This window comes from Cygnus atratus, chromosome 18 (genome assembly GCF_013377495.2).
Source record: "Cygnus atratus isolate AKBS03 ecotype Queensland, Australia chromosome 18, CAtr_DNAZoo_HiC_assembly, whole genome shotgun sequence".
Lineage (NCBI taxonomy): Eukaryota > Metazoa > Chordata > Aves > Anseriformes > Anatidae > Cygnus > Cygnus atratus.
The window spans coordinates 678624-697222 of NC_066379.1; the positions used below are offsets into that span (position 1 = coordinate 678624).

Sequence of the window (18599 nt, forward strand, 5' to 3'; positions counted from 1 at the left end):
TGACATCTGATAGCTTACTCAGAGTCTGGTGGTTAGGATTGTGATTGCCAAGATCAGAAACAAAAGGCAGGCAAAGCAAAGAGGAAAGGGATTGCTCCCTCTTGCAACTCATGTGGGGTGTAAGCTGTGCTGAAAGGACAGTAGGAGAAGCATCAAGAATATGTGAGGGCGAGAGCAGTGCTAGAAGCTTGAAAGCGTCCGTAGGTGATTCACCAAAATCCTAAGCTTATTCAGGAATAAAAAACAAAGAAGCCACTGTTCATAGTGTGTGCGCAAATTAATCTACGGTCTTTATTCTCTACACATTGACATGGTTACAAATACATTACAGAAGAAAGCAACAGAGGGTTCACATTTTGTGCATCCCTCAGGCCATTTTGTTTCCTCGTGACAACTTCATTCTTCCTCTTCTATCCTCCTATGAAACTCCCGGCTCTTTGCTCGTAGTTTGTTGACCTGCGACTCTGCAATGTCGGCCCGCTCCTCAGCTTCCTCCAGCTCATGCTGGATCTTGCGGAATTTGGAGAGGTTGACATTGGACAGCTCCTCCTGTGTGGGGAGAGGGAGTTGGTGGTGAGGAGCACAGGCTAGGGGTTGCACTGATTTGGCTGTTCCTTTCCTTCCACATAATTACCAAACTTATCTGGATTGCAGGTGTTCCGGGTGTCTTTCATAAAAATGCTTATTTAAATTATTTGAAATTTTTTGTGAAAATTTTTTAATACATTGTACATGTAGTATTATTAGTAAGAATTCCTTCTTAGAAATAACATCTGTTCTATGCCCCCAGAAATACTGCATACATTTGCCCTTTTATTTCCTTCCTTTGATCTCATTCTTTTAGTACTTAAACACTAGACAAATATATAAACATGTCAGACAATATTTGGAGTCCTTCATTATTGACCTGTAGACTTCCCAGGTTTCCCATATGCTTTTCCTCAATTAATCCTCTTACCATCACTCAGAGTAATACTTACAGCCTCCTCAGATTGTCTCTTGTAGGATTTCACCTTCATCTGCAGCTTGTCCACCAGATCCTGGAGCCTGAGGATGTTCTTCCGGTCTTCCTCAGACTAGAGTGGTTGGTAAGCAGGAAAGAGAGAGAGTTGGTTTCCCCACACACCACCAGAAAACGTCCTCTTGGAGTTCACGGAAAAATGCTTTGGCTTTCTGTGAGAAGGGTGCGTCAGCACAAAGACGCCTCCTGCCTTACCTGGTAGGTCAGCTCCTTCACCCTCCTCTCGTACTTGCGCACACCCTTCACGGCTTCAGCACTGCGCTTCTGCTCAGCATCTACCTCCCCTTCCAGCTCCCGCACCTGCAATGAGAAGCCCATGTTTGGAGCTTTCCAGGTGGCTCCCTTCATGACATGCTCACTTGTGCACAAATACCATCCCTACGCACCCTGGCCTCCAGCTTCTGGATTTGCTTCTTGCCTCCCTTCAGTGCCAGCTGCTCAGCCTCATCCAGACGGTGCTGCAGGTCTTTCACTGTCTGGTCCAGGTTCTTCTTCATCCTTTCCAGATGGGCACTGGTGTCCTGTTCCTTCTTCAGCTCTTCTGCCATCATGGCCGCCTGGAGAGGCAAAGCAGCAAAGCCAGGTTAGGGCCGAAGACATTTTGGGGGAGGATATATCCACCATCCTCAGTGACAGAGTGCCTCAACTCACATCCGTGATGGCCTTCTTGGCCTTCTCTTCAGCATTGCGGGCTTCCTGGATGGTATCTTCCATTTCACTCTGAATTTGGGCAATGTCTGTTTCCAGCTTCTTCTTGGTGTTGATCAAGCTGGTGTTCTGTGCAAACAGAGATTGTAAGACTCGTATTCTGAGGCCTGAAATACCAAAGCTACAGCCGGAGCGAACTCTTTCCTCTTCAACCTTTAAATTCAGCGTTTGGAATTCTTTATTAAAGAATTGTTTACCAAATGTCAGTGGTGGGCTTAGGTGATGGGCTGTGACCCTGTTTCCATTGTGGACAGCAGTATAGAGGCCATTCGAGACCATTGTCCTGCGTCACCCTCTACTGCTGTAACAGTCATCTGTGTTAAGTGTCTACACAACGGGTTTGGGCACCAAGCCCTTACCTGGGTATGGAGGAGCTGCACACGCTCGCTTGCATCCAGAAGCTCCTGCTCAGCCACTTTCCTTGACCGCTCCGTCTGCTCCAGGGCTGCCCGCAGCTCCTCAATCTCAGCCTGCAAGAGGTTTGCTCTGCGCTCCACCATGGCCACCTGCTCCTTCAGGTCTTCCTGCGTCCTGAGTGCATCATCCAAATGTATCTGGGTATCCTGTAAAAGAGGCAAGAGAAATGACAAGGCAGCACAGCACACTAGGGTGCCAAAAATGTTAGAGAAGCCTTTCTTGTATGTGTAGCTTTGCTGAACGGACCTTGAGCACTGCCTGTGTGTTTCTCAGGTTCTTTTGTGCCTCTGCAGCCACACGGTTGGCATGGCTCAGCTGGATCTCCATTTCATTCAGGTCTCCCTCCATCTTCTTCTTCAGCCGCAGGGCTTCATTCCTGCTCCTGATCTCAGCATCCAGACTGCTCTGCAAGGACTCCACAATTCTGAGGTGATTTCTCTTCAGCTGGTCAATTTCCTCATCTTTCTCTGCTATCTTCCTGTCAATCTCAGACTTGACCTGGTTGAGCTCCAGTTGGAGGCGCAGGATTTTCCCCTCTTCATGTTCTAGGGAGGCCTGGACAAATGGTCACAAAAACACATATAAAATGGGTAGAGCTACTTCTTGTTTTCTTGATAATTACAGAATTTTTCAGAGAACCTGGCGTGGATGTGCTTCACAGCTAGAGCAGTAGGGGGACCGTGCATTTCTTAGCCATATTTCCCCACTGCTAGCGTTTCTAGTGTGGACAGCAGTGATTATGGGCACATACCTCAGCTTCCTCCAAGGCAGCCTGGATTTCAGATTTCTCCTGCTCAATCTGCTTCTTGACTTTCTCCAGCTCGTGGATTGCCTTTCCTCCCTCTGCAATCTGCTCCGTGAGGTCAAGAAATCTCCTCTGTAGGGAAGGGTGAAACAAGGAATGGTCAGACATAGGGCATAAAGGGAAGGGCCCTCACACACCAGGGTGACAGGTCTCTTCTCATCACTGCAGGCACACACCCGTGTGGAGTGGTGGGTGGACAAGCTTGGGGGAAAGCCTGGCCAGCAGCAGAGGGCTAGGGACTTACGCTGCAAGTTCTTGTTCTCACGCTTCAGCGTTTCCAGGTGGTCCAGGGACTCCTCATAGGCATTCTTCATCTTAAACAGTTCCGTGCTGAGAGAGCGAGACTCCTTCTGGGAAGCTTCCAGCTCAGCCTGTGTTTCCTCATACTTCTGCTTCCACTCTGCCAGGATCTGGGCAGATCAACAGGGTGTGAGTATGGATGTGGCAGTTGTGAAGGGATGCTCTGCCCAGGAAGCACAGGGCCAGGGGCCAGAATACCTTGTCAAAGTTCTTCTGCTTCTTGTCCAGAGCTGCGCAGGCAGCATTTGATCGCTCTACGTCAATCATCAGGTCTTCCACCTCGTTCTGCAGCCTCTGCTTTGTCTTTTCCAGGGAAGCACATTTGGCATTGACAGCTTCAACGTGTTCCTCTGCATCCTGCAGGCGCTGTGCCAGCTTCTTCCTGGGAGGTGGTAAAAAGCTCATAGTTAGTGATCAAAGAGGAATGAGTATGCTCTTTACAATTGCACGCTTAGTCATTTTGCAGTCTGTAGACTCCAATCCATAAGGTCTATAGGATAAAGTTTACCACATCTGTCATCCTTCCCCAAAGCAACCCCGTGACTTATTTCTTTGAATATCTTGGTCTTCGCTTCCAAGGTCCCTTCTGAATTTTCATTGCCCCTCCTGCTTCTTTGCATCCCGTCACCACATACTTGGCCTCCTCCAGCTCTTCGGTGCGCTGAATAGCATCCGTCTCATATTTGGTTCTCCACTGGGCCACTTCGCTGTTGGCTTTGGACAGGGCACGCTGCAGCTCACCCTTGGCTTCCTGCTCCTCCTCATATTGTTCCCGGAGCAAGTCACAGTCGTGGCGAGCAGATTGCAAGCCATGGGCCAGGGCATTCTTGGCCTGCAGTTAAAAGTATTGCAATAAGGAGTAGCTGTATTCTGGGAAATCTTTTCTTACTGGCATTTAAACGCTGGAGTATCTTCCAGGGAAATAGTAATTTACCCAGTGTATGATAATATCAAGCCAAAGGCTGATATATTGCAGGAAGCTAGGAGTCTGCACTGACAGAGCAGTGAGATATAAATTTTATAAAATAAATACACATGAAGTGTCTTCACCTTTATCTCTTCCTCTAGTTGTCGCTTCAGTTCCTCAATCTGTTGGGTGAAGGCCTGTTTCCCTCTAGAAAGCTGAGAAATTAAAGCATCTTTTTCCTCACCTTGGCGTGCATATTCACCTGGAAAAGTTTGTATTTAGCAAATATTTTAACAGCCAAATTAAATGAATTTTAAATGAAATAAAGCCATTTAAAGGATTCTTCCATTTCCAAACTAGAGATCTGTTGCCTTACCAGATTCTGTCTGTAGACGTGCTCTTTGAGCACTGAGATCACTGATCATGCGTTGATTTTGCTCTTCCCTTGTTTTAAATTCACTTAGTTGGTCTTCCAGAGTGCGGCACATCTTCTCTAGGTTTGCCTAGGTGGAAAACATACATTTAAAAATGTGTTAATACCTGGACTCTGCCTTATTTACAGCAAGAAAATGTAGTCAGGAGATGCAGTTTACATATCTATGGACAATATACATAAACCCAGTATGTATATATCAGATTAGAAGAAAAAAAGTTGTATTGTAACCTGGTGATGTTTAAGTACAAATATAAAAATAGGTATTACATTGTTTACAAAGTGCTAATAAAAGTATTTCAGTACCTTGGCTTTGGAGACAGACTCCATGTTACTGGCCAAGTCATCTATCTCCATCTTCAGCTCACTCTTCTCCTTCTCCAGCTTCTGCTTGACTCGTTGCAGGTTGTCGATCTGCTCCCCAAGCTCAGCTGTGCTGTCTGCGTGCTTCTTCCGCAGGGTGGCAGCTGTGGCTTCGTGCTGCAGCGTGGCCTCTTCGAGGTCACGGCGCATCTTCTGAAATTCTGCCTCACGCTTCTTGTTCATCTCAATCTGAGCTGCTGTAGCCCCTCCTGCTTCTTCCAGGCGCTCGCTGATCTCCTCCAGCTCCCTGGAGAGGTCAGCACGGTGCTTCTCTGCTTTCGCCCGAGAGGTTCGCTCTGCCTCAATTTCCTCCTCCAGTTCCTCGATACGGGCCTGGGGAAAATGCGAGACCCTTCACACCCATGCCCTCCTTGTACTGATGTCCTTCAGCAGGGTGGAGGGGAAGGACCAGAGACTTGCCTGCAGCTCCTTGATCTTCTTCTGTAATTGCATGCCAAGAAGTTGCTCATCCTCAATTTTGCTCTGGATCTGGCTGATTTCAAAGTCTTTCCTTTGCACAAAGCATACAGAATCACAGTGTTAACACCTGAATAAAACTACCTAATAAATGCACCTGACCCACACTCAGGTGTCTCACAACCACACTTACTTTTTCAGTTTCTCATCCAGCTGCTGCTTATCATTTTCCAAATCCATTATGGTATCATGGGCCAGCTTCAGGTCTCCCTCAAGTTTCCTCTTAGCCCTTTCAAGGTCCATGCGCAGTTTCTTCTCTTGCTCCAGGGACCCTTCCAGCTAAACACAACAACACCATTAATGCCAGGCAGGTCGAACTCCATACCTGTCCTGTCTTGCTGGAGGCACGTGTGCTTACATCATCCACTTGCTGCTCCAGCTTGGTTTTAGCTTTGGTCAATGTATTGACTTTGTCCTCTTCAGCCTGCAGGTCGTCCAGTGTCTGCTGGTGGGCCTCTTGGAGGGCTTTCTTCTCTTTTGTCAGCTTCACAATGGTCTCATCCAGAGCTGCCATCTCCTCTGTGAGGTTTTTCACCTTTGACAAGAAGGAAGCAAGTGTAGATAAAAATGTGGTTTAAAACTTTATGCTGTATTACAGACTAGAATTCTTTCTCGAGTGCAAGTGATGTCTTCTGAGTCTTACCTTGTTTTCGGTGGCATGTTTTTCCTTCTCAACCTTGGCCAATGTTAACTCCAGGTCATCAATGTCTTTCTTCAGCTCTGAACATTCATCCTCCAGTTTTCTCTTCTTGGCTGTCAGCTCAGCATTAATTTCCTCCTCATCCTCGGCCCTTTCAGTCACCTCCTTAACTTTGGCTTCCAGCTGGATTTTGGTTTTGATGAGCTGGTCACACCTTTCCTCAGCATCAGCTAAAGCATCAGCTTCCTGATCGTGAAAATGCACTTTTTTCAGGATATGTCTTTTGGGGGGATATTGTGGTTCTCAGCTTAATAATTTAGAATATTAAAAGTTATTTTATGGTTAAATATCTGTTTTATGTTCAAGCAGAAAGTATGTGCTTGTAGGAGTTTTAAGGAGCAGACCAAAATCTTTCTCGATGCAATGGTCTGCAGCTTCCTCACAAGAGGGAACAGCGGGGGAGGTGCTCATCTATTTTCCCTGGTGACCAGCAATTAGACCTGAGGGAATGGCATGAACCTGATTCCAGGGTGGTTCAGACTGAGTATTAGGAAAAGAATCTTCACCAAGAGAGCGGTCAGGCACTGGAACAGGCTCTCTAGGGAAGTGGTCACAGCACTGAGCCGGCTGGAGTTCAAGAAGTGCTTGGACAATGCTCTCTACATAGGGTTTTATTTTTGGGTGGTCCTGTGTGTAGCCTGGAGTTGGACTTGAAGATCAACTGTATGAAGTTCAACAAGGCCAAGTGCCGGGTCCTGCACCTGGGGCACAACAACCCCAAGCAGCGCTACAGGCTGGGAGATGACTGGTTAGAATGCTGCCTGGCAGAGAAGGACCTGGGAGTATTGGTTGATAGTCGGCTGAATATGAGCCAGCAGCGTGCTCAGGTGGCCAAGAAGGCCAACAGCATCCTGGCTTGTATAAGAAACAGTGTGGCCAGCAGGTCTAGGGAAGTGATTGTCCCCCTGTACTCGGCTCTGGTGAGGCCACACCTTGAGTGCTGTGTTCAGTTTTGGGCCCCTCACTACAAGAAGGACACGGAGGTGCTCGAGCATGTCCAGAGAACAGCAACGAAGCTGGTGAGGGGTCTGGAGAACAAGTCTTATGAGGAGCAGCTGGGCAAGCTGGGATTGTTCAGCCTGGAGAAGAGGAGGCTCAGGGGCAACCTTATCACGCTCTATAGATACCTTAAAGGAGGCTGTAGCGAGGTGGGGACTGGTCTATTCTCCCACGTGCCTGGTAACAGGATGAGGGGGAATGGGCTAAAGTTGCGACAGGGGAGGTTTAGGTTGGATATTAGGAAGAACTTCTTTACTGAAAGGGTTGTTAGGCATTGGAATGGGCTGCCCAGGGAAGTGGTTCAGTCACCATCCTTGGAGGTCTTTAAAAGACATTTAGATGTAGAGCTTAGTGATATGGTTTAGTGGAGGACTTGTTAGTGTTAGGTCAGAGGTTGGACTCGGTGATCTTGGAGGTCTCTTCCAACCTAGATGATTCTGTGATCCTCGTGGGTCCTTTCCAACTCAGGATATGCTATGATTCTATGATTGTTTGATAAGTCTCACCCATGATATACATACAATCATGGAATGCCCTTACTAGAACTTTCTGGCAGTACCTAGTTATGTTTTTAAAAGCATCATTTAATGAAGTACAAAATAATTGATTTAAATTTTACTTGTTATGTGTCTTTTGAAAATTTAATTGTAAACATCAGCCTTGTAGCCACTGTTAAGTTAGAATGAGGCACACTGGTCCTACTCACAGCCTGCACTTGAAGCTGCAGATCATTTTTCTCCTGCACCAGCTTCACCATTTTCTCCTCTAGCTCCTTCCTCTTTGCCTCAGACTTTGCAAGCTCTTCCTTGGTTTTCTCAAACTCTTGTTTCATGTTGGCCATCTCCTTCTCAGATTCTGCACTCTTCAGCAAGGGCTTGATTTTGAAGAACAGCTTCATCCAGGGCCAGTGCTTGACATTCATGAATGCACGAATGTTGTACTGGATGCAGAAGATGGACTCTCTGAATGGTAAGTGAAATAAATATTAAAAATTTAGGCGCAGATGAGAAAATATACCAAATACAGTGAACTTGATTTAAATAAATGTTTACCTCCTCTCCACCATTTTCTGGTACTCCACCCTCATTAGGAAGCCCCTGCACCTGGCCTGTGTGCGAGTAATGAGCTGTGCCAGCTTCTCATCCCTCATCTCCTCCAAAAGGCCTACCAGCCCGGCTTTGAAGAACACCTTAGGTAAGAACATAAAAATAGGTACAGTCTATGTGCTTGCTGTTCACAGTGGCCCATATCCTGTCTGCCATGGCAGATTATATGGGAAGTTAAGAGAAAGAGCAAAACCACAAAGAATGTATGCAGTGATGGATCCTCTTTTATATCTTCAAGCATCCTGGTCTGGCTATTACAGTCATATTACTGCAGTTGAGAAACTATAATAGCCAGATCTTATTCATTTGTTTTTATTAATCCTTGATTCTTCTATTCTACAACTTTGTCTTCAATTAGGAACCCTGAATTAGAATCATCCTATGACAATGAATTTCACTGCTTTATTGAAGTGGTGAGTCAAAAAGTATTTAGTTGATGTGTTTTAAACATGTCAGTGTTTGATGATTTCACGTGCTTTCTGAAGTATCTCAGTATCATTCTTAAGCTGTACAGAACAAAAACACACAGTACTTGAAACAAACAGTTTTGGTACCTTGGTGTGACCAAATTTATATTGTGTGTGGTCTATATCAATTGATCCAAGAAGTTTCTCACAAGCCTTCTTGCTGTCAATGAACTGTCCCTCTGGAATAGCACTTGCATTTAATACTTTGTATCTGGGGGAGAAAATGGTAGTATAAGGAGGTCTGTTGTTGAGACCAATTTTGATACACTACAAAAAAGAGAATGTAACTCCACTGCTAAATGTAAATGTTAGAGAAGGTTCTATTCACCAGAGGTGAATTTTAAATTTCATAAGCTACTTAAGATGGCCAAAATGACCCAGGAATGGGAAGCAGTCTGACCTCTGTTTAAAATCTGCATACAGGACTCTGTTGGGAAATCCTTTCCTGCAAATTCTGATCCCTTCCAGCACACCGTTACACCGCAGCTGGTGCAGTACTAGTTCATGCTCCATGGCACCTAACAATTCAGAGCACAAATGGATGTTGTATTCTGTAACATATGAGGGAAGACCTGCACCATATTGAAAACTTTCTGTATGTGAGTCTCTTACCAGGCGTTTTTGTTTCATTTGGGATGATGCAGCGTACAAAATGGGGGTGGGTGCTTCTCAGATTTGTCATCAGCTTGTTTAAATTTTCCTGGGAGAGTCATTAACAAAAGTTTATATTAGCAAATGTAATTTCCAATGTAAGCATCAAGCACTCTGTACTGAGATAATGTGTTATCAAATATTAGCTTGCAGAATCCTGAACTGAAGCCACCTGCACCAGTTTTCTGACTTTCCACATATCTTTGTTATTATTAACTTAAGGTATTAAGTTTGTCTGTTTAGTCTGTAGGAACTCTGTACTCTTAAACATACAATTTTATGACATTTCACTGACTCTAGTGAAATACCTTCATTAGAAATTATATCCATCTTCCATTATACGTTCCAGGAGGGATATACTGATACTTCTCTGATGCAGTTTGAAGCATACTACAGTAGACATTTAAGGTGAGTCATATGGTTCACACTACATAGAACCTTCCTATTTTCTCTACTAAAAACAAAAGGAACAGGCTGAATTTTATGTGTCTCAATTTCATGTTTTGCTTGTAAGGTAAGGTGAGATGAGTACAAGGTGAGATGAATCCCAGGGCTGGTCTGTAACTAATATCTGTATAATTATTTATAAATAATTATTGTCTATAATTAGGGTAGGGAGGCAGGTACCTCCAGAGAACATTTCAGACTACCTAAATTAAGTAGTCCAAACATTAACATGTCTAAACTTTAAAATGCCTAAACCAGCGTGATATTGGAAGAAAGTCTGAAAACTTAAGAGCAATGCAACCTAAATGCAGCAAGGTTCACCTCTTACTTCTTAAAGTATTATGATCTTAAACACGGGCTTATTACATTATTTTTGAATGATATGTGCTGGCAATAATTTCCCACTTGCAAGGTGAAAGCCTTGCAAACAGCCTAGATCTATGATTATTTATCCTAGTTTGTATACACAAAGTCCATATCATGTTTCAGAGTACTGACTAGAGGCTATGTCAGGTGATCAAGAATCATATGACAACAGATACATAGGAGTAATTAGGCTGGATCAAGAAGAGAGCCCTGAGTGAATATCATAATAAGTGAATATCATAGGAGAATATCTCAGTGAATATCTCAGGAGAGACTCAGCATTTTACCTGACAGAAGTGTATGGAGCAGCCAGGCAGCAAAGCTTGATTATGAGAAAAAACTGCCAAGTATCTCACATCTTAAAAATTCATAGCCCGAGGTTTATTTCAAGCATAACTGATCCATGAATCATGGAAAAAATACTAGAGATACAAATGGAGCAAACAGCTTGCCTCCAGGCCTCTGGGCAGAAACAGTGGTTACAGGGTAATAAAAGGTTCTGAAGCAGAGATGGGCATCTAAAGGAAATCTGTGTCTTCTAGGTATATTTTAGAAGTTTTCTGGAGAAGTGGACACAGCCAAATGTTGTGCATTCAATGGAAAAGAGCGTAAATAAGTTACAGTGGATTTTCTCCTAAGGCCCAAGAACATCAATCTCTTTTTTTTACAAAAGCCAAAAAAAGACGGGCTATTCTAAGTGACGAATTTCCTCCTTATATTAGGAAAAAAATATTGAACTTTGTACTGCACCCGGAAAAGAGCTGAGACAGTCTGGAATGAAGAACCTTTCTTCTTGCCACCTTTCTTGCCAGCACCAGCACTAGCCTCTGCAAAATTAAAAATATATAAAATAGATTTTATATTTTTGTTATTGCCTCTTACAATTCCTTTTTCTAAGCTGTACATCAGCGAAAATATGACTTTCATAGGTCTGACCTGCTTCTGCTCCACCATAGTTGGCAAACAGTAAGGCCAATGTTTTCAGTGAAGACTTCTGGTATAACCCAATGACAGTTTCATTCAGGGGGTCCTTGTTCTTCTCAAGCCAGCCAGTGATGTTGTAGTCCACTGTGCCAGCATAGTGTATTAGGGAGAAGTGGGCCTCAGTCTTGCCTTTGGTAGGCTTGGGCTTCTGGAAATTGCTGGACTTGCCCAGATGCTGGTCATAGAGCTTGTTCTTGAAAGAGGTGTCAGTTGCCTTGGGGAACATGCACTCCTCTTCCAGAATGGAAAAGATGCCCATAGGCTGGAAGAAACACACAAGAGAGACAAATTGTAATTTAGTTTTATGGGCAATTATGGTCTTTACCTAGTCAGAGTAGCAGAACACAGGCATAAGTGCTCATCAGAAAAAGTTATTTTTCAGTCATATTTTATGCTAGAAAATGTGATTAAACATATTGATAGTTATGTTTTTTACACCAAATGATTCATAGTGATAAATGGAAATTCCTTTAGTTTGTGTTGAAAAGCTTCTTTGTATAACCAGGGCACTACCTTCTTATTCAGAGGAACACAAACATATACAGATGTCATAAAAGTAATTGAACCAAAATGAGTATACAGTACACTCCTAACGAAAAGGCAGGCACCTATCCTGTGCTGCATTGAGAAGAATATTATCAGCAGGTTGAGGGAGGTGATCCTTCCTCTCTACTCAGCTCTGCTGAGAAACATCTGAAGTGCTTTGTCCAGTTCTGGGCTCCCCAGTACAAGAGAAGCATAGGCATACTAGAGTAAGCACAGTGAATGGCCACTAATATATTTAGACTGGAATATCTGACATACAAGCAGAGGCTGAGAGAGCTGAGACTGTTCAGCCATGAGAAGAGAAGGCTCCGGAGGATCTTACCAATGTGTATAAATACTTAATGGGAGGTGGGAAGGAAGATGAAGCCAGTCTCTTTTCAGCGGTTCTCAGTGACAGTACAAGGTGCCACAGGCACAAATCGAATTACAGCAAATTCCATTTAAATGTAAGAGAATGCTTTTTTTGCTGTGAGTGTGGTCAACTGTTGGAACAGATTCCCCAGAGTATCTATTCCTAGAGTATCATCTGAGATATTCAAAACCAAGCTTTACATGGTCCTGAGAAACCTGTCTAGTTAACCCTGCTTTGACCAAGGGAGTTAGATTAAATGATCTTACAGTTCTATGATTATAATTTCTTATCATCCTGACAGCCAATGAACATTAAATTCCATGTTCAATATGAATACCTTCTTATTCTAAATCAAAGGATGCACATTAAGTGTGACTGTTTGCAATCAGTTATGCATTTCCATCTTCTATGTTTATTTTACAAACGATATATCTATTTTGCTGTAGGAGCACAAGTCTGTTGGAGCTGAAAGGTGAGCTGGAGACTTTTAACTGGAAACTGTTTCTATCTGTTTTGAAAAAAAAAAAAACAGTTTTATTGGGAGTTTAACAATCTTTTGGCACTTCAGAAAATATCAGTTCAAACCTGCCCTGTGACACCTCCTTAATGTCTCATTTGACAGATAAAATAAACTAAGCAGCTAAGTATTCTTGAATAACAAAAGTTGAATATTTGGACATGAACATGAACGATCCCTTTGAAAAATTGGACCAAGTAATTATAATATTCCCATGCCCATACCTTCTCAATGAGCTCAATGCAGGCAGCCAGGTCCATCCCAAAGTCAATGAATGTCCATTCAATCCCTTCCTTCTTGTACTCCTCCTGCTCCAGCACGAACATGTGGTGGTTGAAGAACTGCTGCAGTTTCTCATTGGTGAAATTGATGCACAGCTGCTCAAAGCTGTTGAACTGGAAATAGAATGAGAAAGATCCATATCTGCAAGATGCAGCAGTAACTGCAAAACCTTATCCTTTAAAAATAAGGAATGCAGTTACTTTGGTTTCATAGTGACTGAGCATTTCTTCAGTCAGCTTTACATCTATATAACAAAATAGAGAAATGCATGACATTCATTGTTCACAATTATATTTTTGTCCTTGATAAAACTGTGAAAATAGAATGTATTTCCTATGTTATTTTAGAACAAATTACAGAAAAAAAAATACAAAGTTAGGCCTATCATGATGTATGTGTTTTATACTGTCTTGAACTTGATCATTTAAACTAAGAAATTTTTCTGCTTGGACCTTTCTGCTTTTTTGAGTTTGCACATCTTGAAAATGAGCCTATTGTTATAAGAAAAGTCCTTTCAGAAGTCATTTTTTACTTCATGACAACAAAAAAAAAAGAGGCAATTAGCTACAAAAAAAAAAAAGGTGGTGATCATATGTGTTCTTTAAAAATATGTCTGAGAGTTGTCAAACACCCAGCTGTCATTTCTAAGCAGCTCTTACCAAATCTTTGTTACTCACATCAAAGATCTCAAAGCCAGCAATGTCCAAGACACCAATGAAATACTGCCTAGGCTGCTTTGTATCCAGCTGCTGGTTGATACGAACAACCATCCACAAGAACATCCTCTCATAGACAGCCTTTGCCAGAGCACCTACAGCATTGTGAACCTAAAACAAAAGTAAATGCCTGCAGTTAGAACACAGAGCAGAGGAGAATCAAAGGGATATTATTTCAAAGCACGGTTACAGGTTACCATGTTTCTCACCTGCTGCACAGTTTGACCCTTGGTCACATATTCGTTCCCAACTTTAACTCGAGGGTAACACAATGCCTTGAGCATGTCAGCTGAGTTCAGGCCCATCAGGTAGGCAGCCTTGTCAGCAACTAAATGGCAAAGATAGACAGAAAAAAAAAAAAAAAAAAAAAAAAGAATTTTTTGGAATATAGATTTTAGATCTCTAAGGGCTGCAGTGTTCAGGTTTCTGTTCTTTGAAATATGTTGAAAGACTGTCACAGATATTATCTGCATAGCATCAAAGTCATAATTATGCATGTTGAACTTTTCTGAAAGAACTTATGTTTGAAGGTCTTCATTGAAGCATGCAAATGCAATGAAGTTTTCAAAAAAATTCTGGCACAAAATTGAAACCTGCAGCTTGTTAATCTGAATATTTCTAGTATGTGTGTAGCTCAGAAGTTGCAGTGACCTCAGGCAGGTAATGAGCTATACTCAGAACGTGATCAAAAACACCCAAATATTTAGAATGGAACACACAGAGGATCTCTCTGTACTATTTCGGATTCAGCATCTACAACCCTTTCTGAGCTTTGGTTTCTACTGATCTTCTGTAAAATTCAGTGGTTTTCATCCTTTTTCAGACATGACTATGGCACTTCCCAACTTCTGCCTAGTTCTTTAAAAAGAGAAGACTCAGAAAACTGGAGGCGTGGGTTCTAGCTCCTGCTCTGACAGAGAGGAATCAAATCCACCTCTCTCATCCGAGTTCCCTGGACATCTGACAGGTGAGGGTGAATGAAAATATGGCCCCCTATCCTGTTAGAGCTGAATCACTTTATTGTTCCACAAAGATTGCCAGGCATTCCCAATAAAAATATGACTCGTAATGTTACAGTAAAGGCATCCATGGCTACTGGCTTCCTGGCACTGTTTAGAAGGCTGTCAATTTTTCACTGTATAGGATACATAAATCCAGAGATTATACATCAGAGAAAATGACGTACTGTGAGGAGAAGTGAGATTTTTTTCTGACTTGCTGTTTTTCTTGAAATCCTAAAATCTAACTTTAGATGACTCTGTGTCTTTTACATACAGAGTGGCTCAGAGAATAGTTAATTTCTGAGTTTGACAATACCTTCTGTGCCATCTGGCTCTGCCTGCTCCTCTCGCTGTTTCTGCTTGAACTTCAAGTTCCCATAGTGCATGACAGCCCCTGTCAGCTTGTAGATGGCAGTCTTTTCATCAGGAGTGAAGCCCAGGATGTCAATGGCACTCTGGTAATAGAATCAATAAAGTGGAATATTTGCCTGTTATATGATGTATGACCTGTACCAGCTTGCCTGTTTCACAAGTTACTTACGTCTGTAGCCATCAACTCCTCCTTGTCATCAATGCTGGGAACAGTGATCTCACCTTGACTCACAAAAGGGTAGTCATATGGGTTGGTGGTGATAAGGAGCATTTCTGAAAACAAATGTTGATGGGTTAAATTTCATTGTTTCTATAGTGTAATTCATTGGTGCTCAGTGATCTTCCTCCAAAAAAGCTCAGTGATGCCTCCTACCAATTAGCTCTGGCTTCTTGTTGGAGGTGACCTGATAAAATATGTGGTAGCTTCTTTCTGCCTTAAGCTGGAAAGTGACTCTGGACTTCTCCAGCAGATCTGGTAAGGAAGGTAGAAAGTGATAGGCACAAGAAAGCACACAGAGGTAGGAATTTAGGAAGGGATGTGATCATGCCAGGATGTCACTTACAAGTTTCAATGTCAGCAGAAGCCAGTTTTCCTGTGGCCCCAAAGTGGATTCTGATGAATTTGCCCTGTTGAGGGGAAAAAGAACCACTTCAGCCTGGACGGATTCTTTTGACATCTCTTTATGTAAGAATGCCACTAGCCTCATCACTACTGTTAGGAGGGATTTTGTCCAAAGCTACAACTCACAAAGCGCGAGGAGTTGTCATTCCTCACAGTCTTGGCATTTCCAAATGCCTCCAGCAGTGGGTTGGCGCTGATGATTTGATCCTCAAGAGTTCCCTACAGGACAATAATTATTCCTCGATATACTTTCCAAAAACAAGAAACAGAAAAAAACATTGATTCAAGCCACTACCTATTAATGTACCTGCATTTTGCCAGACTGCTCCTCCTTCTTCTTCTCCCCACTAGCTGCAATTGTTGCAAAGTACTGGATGACACGCTTTGTGTTCACAGTCTTCCCTGCACCAGATTCTCCACTGTCAAAACAAACAGAGTAGCAGAGAGAGTGTGGCCAGGCAGCAGACACCCTGGTCCAGGGTAGCCCTGCAGGGACCCGAGCAGGAAGTGTACTTACGTGATCAGGATTGACTGGTTCTCGCGGTCTGTGAAAGAGGCAGAATGAAAGTTTTTAGCCATTGTCCTGAATAGAACTGAGTTAGTTGACTGAAAAGTAAATCTGTAAATGTAAGTTGGGGCTTCTCCAGAAAGTCCAAACAGTAACGCCTAGAAGACAGTACTGAATTTCCTTCCACATCCTAACAGTAGTAAGTATAAGCTCTGCTGGACCCATACAACTCTCAGATGCACATGGTCCTCAGACAAACTGTGTATGCACTTGTACTTCACACAGTTCTCATCAAGGAATCAAATCAAACTGACTACCTGTGTTCAAAGCAAAGATTGTATGGTATCATACAATCATACATACCATATTATATGGTATGCATACAAAGATTGTATGCTTTCTGTTCCCTCATTGAAAAAAAAAAAAAAAAAAAAAGGAAATTATGAGCTCAGTATTATGTCTGTGATGGGAGAGTGTAGAATTGGGTACAATAGTACACAGTGCTCAATGTATGCATGCTTCTGGTACAGTTTGGCTTGCAACTGTCAATTTCTCTCACTCAGCTCCATGGTGTTTGTAGCTGCCTTGTCACATGCTCCAGTAAGAGCCATGAGGCTTTTTGGTTTAGATTGCTTTGAATGAGATCAGGCACTCACCAGTCAGCATGAACTGATAGGCATTGTCAGAGATGGAGAAGATGTGTGGAGGGGCCTCCTGGCGCTTTTTGCCTCGGTAGGCCAACACCACCTCCGGGTTGTACACCGGCAGCCACTTGTAGGGGTTGACAGTGACACAGAAGAGACCCGAGTAGGTCTGCGAGGAAGGGAGACAGCACGTTGGCTTCTGCTCAGCCTGGCGCAGCAGGCCTTCCTAGCTCCCAAAGGAAGACAGCTGCTGGTACTTACGTAGATCATCCAGGCTGCATAACGCTCTTTGAGGTTGTACAGCACAGCGGGTTCGTGGAGGTGGGTCATCATGGCCATGTCCTCGATTTTATCATACTTGGGAGGGTTCATGGAGAAGACCTGATCATCCTTCACGGTCAGAGTCTGCCAAGGAAATGAAAGAATATGTGTGCATATGTCAGCTAAAAGCTCAGTGTGAATCAAATATTGATCTGAAGATTCCTTTTCTCTTACCTCTCCTGCTTCAGTCTTGACAGTGACCTTCCCTGTTTCCCTGCTCTGGATTGTCCCTTTTACAAAGGATTCCTTGGGATGGGCCACAAAGACGGATGACTTGGCATCAAAAGGCTTGTTCTGGGCCTCAATTCTTTCCTTTTCTGACTTTCGGAGGAAGGGAGCCGCCTCCCCAAAAACAGCCATCTCAGCATCTGCAGAGGCCATGTCTGTGCTTTACTGAAGGCACGTCAGCAGAAGACTCTAATGGCTAGAAGTAATATGGCATTGATTATTTATGTCTATTCTGTAAGACTGGGAAATCTTTTACATCCTGTTCCTTGTTTTCTCATCACAATCTAATATTTGGAACATCTGTAATGACCTATCTGAAGATCCTAATCTTTAGGTTACTTAGAAAATGAGGATATAATTGATGTAGCCTAGCTCTTCAGACCTCTGGGAGCGCAATATTTAATCACCTTGCACAACTGAAAGTTTGGCGTTTTAAGAATACCATGTCTGTAAGATGAGAGTGAAACTAGTTAGCAAGTTTTAATAAGACATCACTATTAGAAGTAGAAATACAGGTGGAACATTTTGTTGAAAAGAGTAAAAGTGGAGAAACATTTCTGAAAAGCTGTAGTATAGGAGACCTACAGTCCTGGAAAATATTGAACCAATGGGGCATTTGCTTATTAACTCCAATGGTAAAAGGAAGGTCATGGGAAATTAATGAATTTTGCTACTGAAGTTGCCAACAGAAGAAAAGGGCAAGTCTTGTATCTTTTAGTACTCTGCCATAATTTAATTTGTTTATACATTTGTCATTCTTAAGTACAATATCTAAATAATCCCAGCCCCAAAGTTCTGACTTGAGTGAAACAAAATTCAAGCGCTGAAATTGGAACTGCTATGCTTGTATGAAGCTCCCAAATAAATACTTCCTTAAAAAAACATCCAGGAGCAGGTGAGTTCTCCAAACTTTAGAAAATAAGAATATTTCTTTAGATGTTTTGTTAAACATGTGGATAGCTAAGTTAGCCAACTGCACTTGAAAATTCTCTAGCTACATTAGTGAAATTTATTCCCACTGTTCAACAGTTAAGAAGTCTCTCTCTTTTTTTTTTTTTTTTGTCTGGATAAAGAAAATGGGTACCTGACAGAGCCTTGCATTTTGCAAAGATGGTTAGAATCTCTGTATGCTCAGATGATTTATTAATTCATACATTCTGAGGTAGGATGTACAATTTTGCACTTTTTCCACCTTTGTTCATCTTAGTCCTGTTCTATTGCTGCCATAACAATGATGTGAAGCCAGCACGCCCCACTCCCTGTTTGGTCAGTTAAGTAAGGTGAAGAATATCCCCATGGGAATTTTCTGGTCTTACATCAGTTGTCAGAGGATTCAAAC

At 42.8% G+C, this 18599-nt stretch overlaps 1 protein-coding gene across 4 annotated transcripts; it reads right to left on the minus strand.

Annotated features, from left to right (window-relative positions):
* Positions 1 to 396: 396 nt before the first annotated feature.
* LOC118255549 (myosin heavy chain, skeletal muscle, adult-like) lies at positions 397 to 17413 on the minus strand. 4 transcript variants are annotated; one of them, XM_050714453.1, is made up of 38 exons: positions 17207 to 17413; positions 16973 to 17116; positions 16724 to 16880; positions 16077 to 16104; positions 15867 to 15978; positions 15686 to 15778; positions 15501 to 15564; positions 15311 to 15409; positions 15107 to 15210; positions 14882 to 15020; positions 13774 to 13892; positions 13526 to 13675; positions 12791 to 12961; positions 11108 to 11413; positions 10918 to 10992; positions 9316 to 9403; positions 9104 to 9221; positions 8791 to 8914; positions 8183 to 8319; positions 7837 to 8092; positions 6075 to 6317; positions 5790 to 5966; positions 5565 to 5710; positions 5375 to 5465; positions 4898 to 5287; positions 4535 to 4661; positions 4302 to 4420; positions 3887 to 4083; positions 3450 to 3633; positions 3192 to 3361; positions 2898 to 3018; positions 2393 to 2701; positions 2089 to 2292; positions 1673 to 1798; positions 1408 to 1578; positions 1217 to 1321; positions 981 to 1076; positions 397 to 549 (listed from the first exon to the last, which is right to left on the minus strand). In XM_050714453.1, exons 1-38 carry the CDS (start codon positions 17411 to 17413, stop codon positions 397 to 399), a joined length of 5820 nt encoding a protein of 1939 aa, XP_050570410.1. The 4 variants fall into 4 exon arrangements, with proteins under 4 accessions (XP_050570410.1, XP_050570409.1, XP_050570407.1 ...); XM_050714452.1 differs by having other exon boundaries at positions 10918 to 10994; positions 11104 to 11413; XM_050714450.1 differs by having other exon boundaries at positions 10918 to 10994; positions 11089 to 11413.
* Positions 17414 to 18599: the final 1186 nt, after the last annotated feature.

What these genes read in the sequence shown, in the direction of transcription:
- LOC118255549 (XM_050714450.1), bottom strand. Translation starts at nt 17,413, where the DNA reads ATGGCCTCTGCAGATGCTGAGATGGCTGTTTTTGGGGAGGCGGCTCCC. An exon ending in AAATGAAACAAAAACGCCTG is followed by an intron (nt 9,222 to 9,315) that starts GTAAGAGACTCA and finishes CTGAATTGTTAG; the next exon opens with GTGCCATGGAGCATGAACTA. An exon ending in AGAAGATCAAGGAGCTGCAG is followed by an intron (nt 5,288 to 5,374) that starts GCAAGTCTCTGG and finishes CATTTTCCCCAG; the next exon opens with GCCCGTATCGAGGAACTGGA.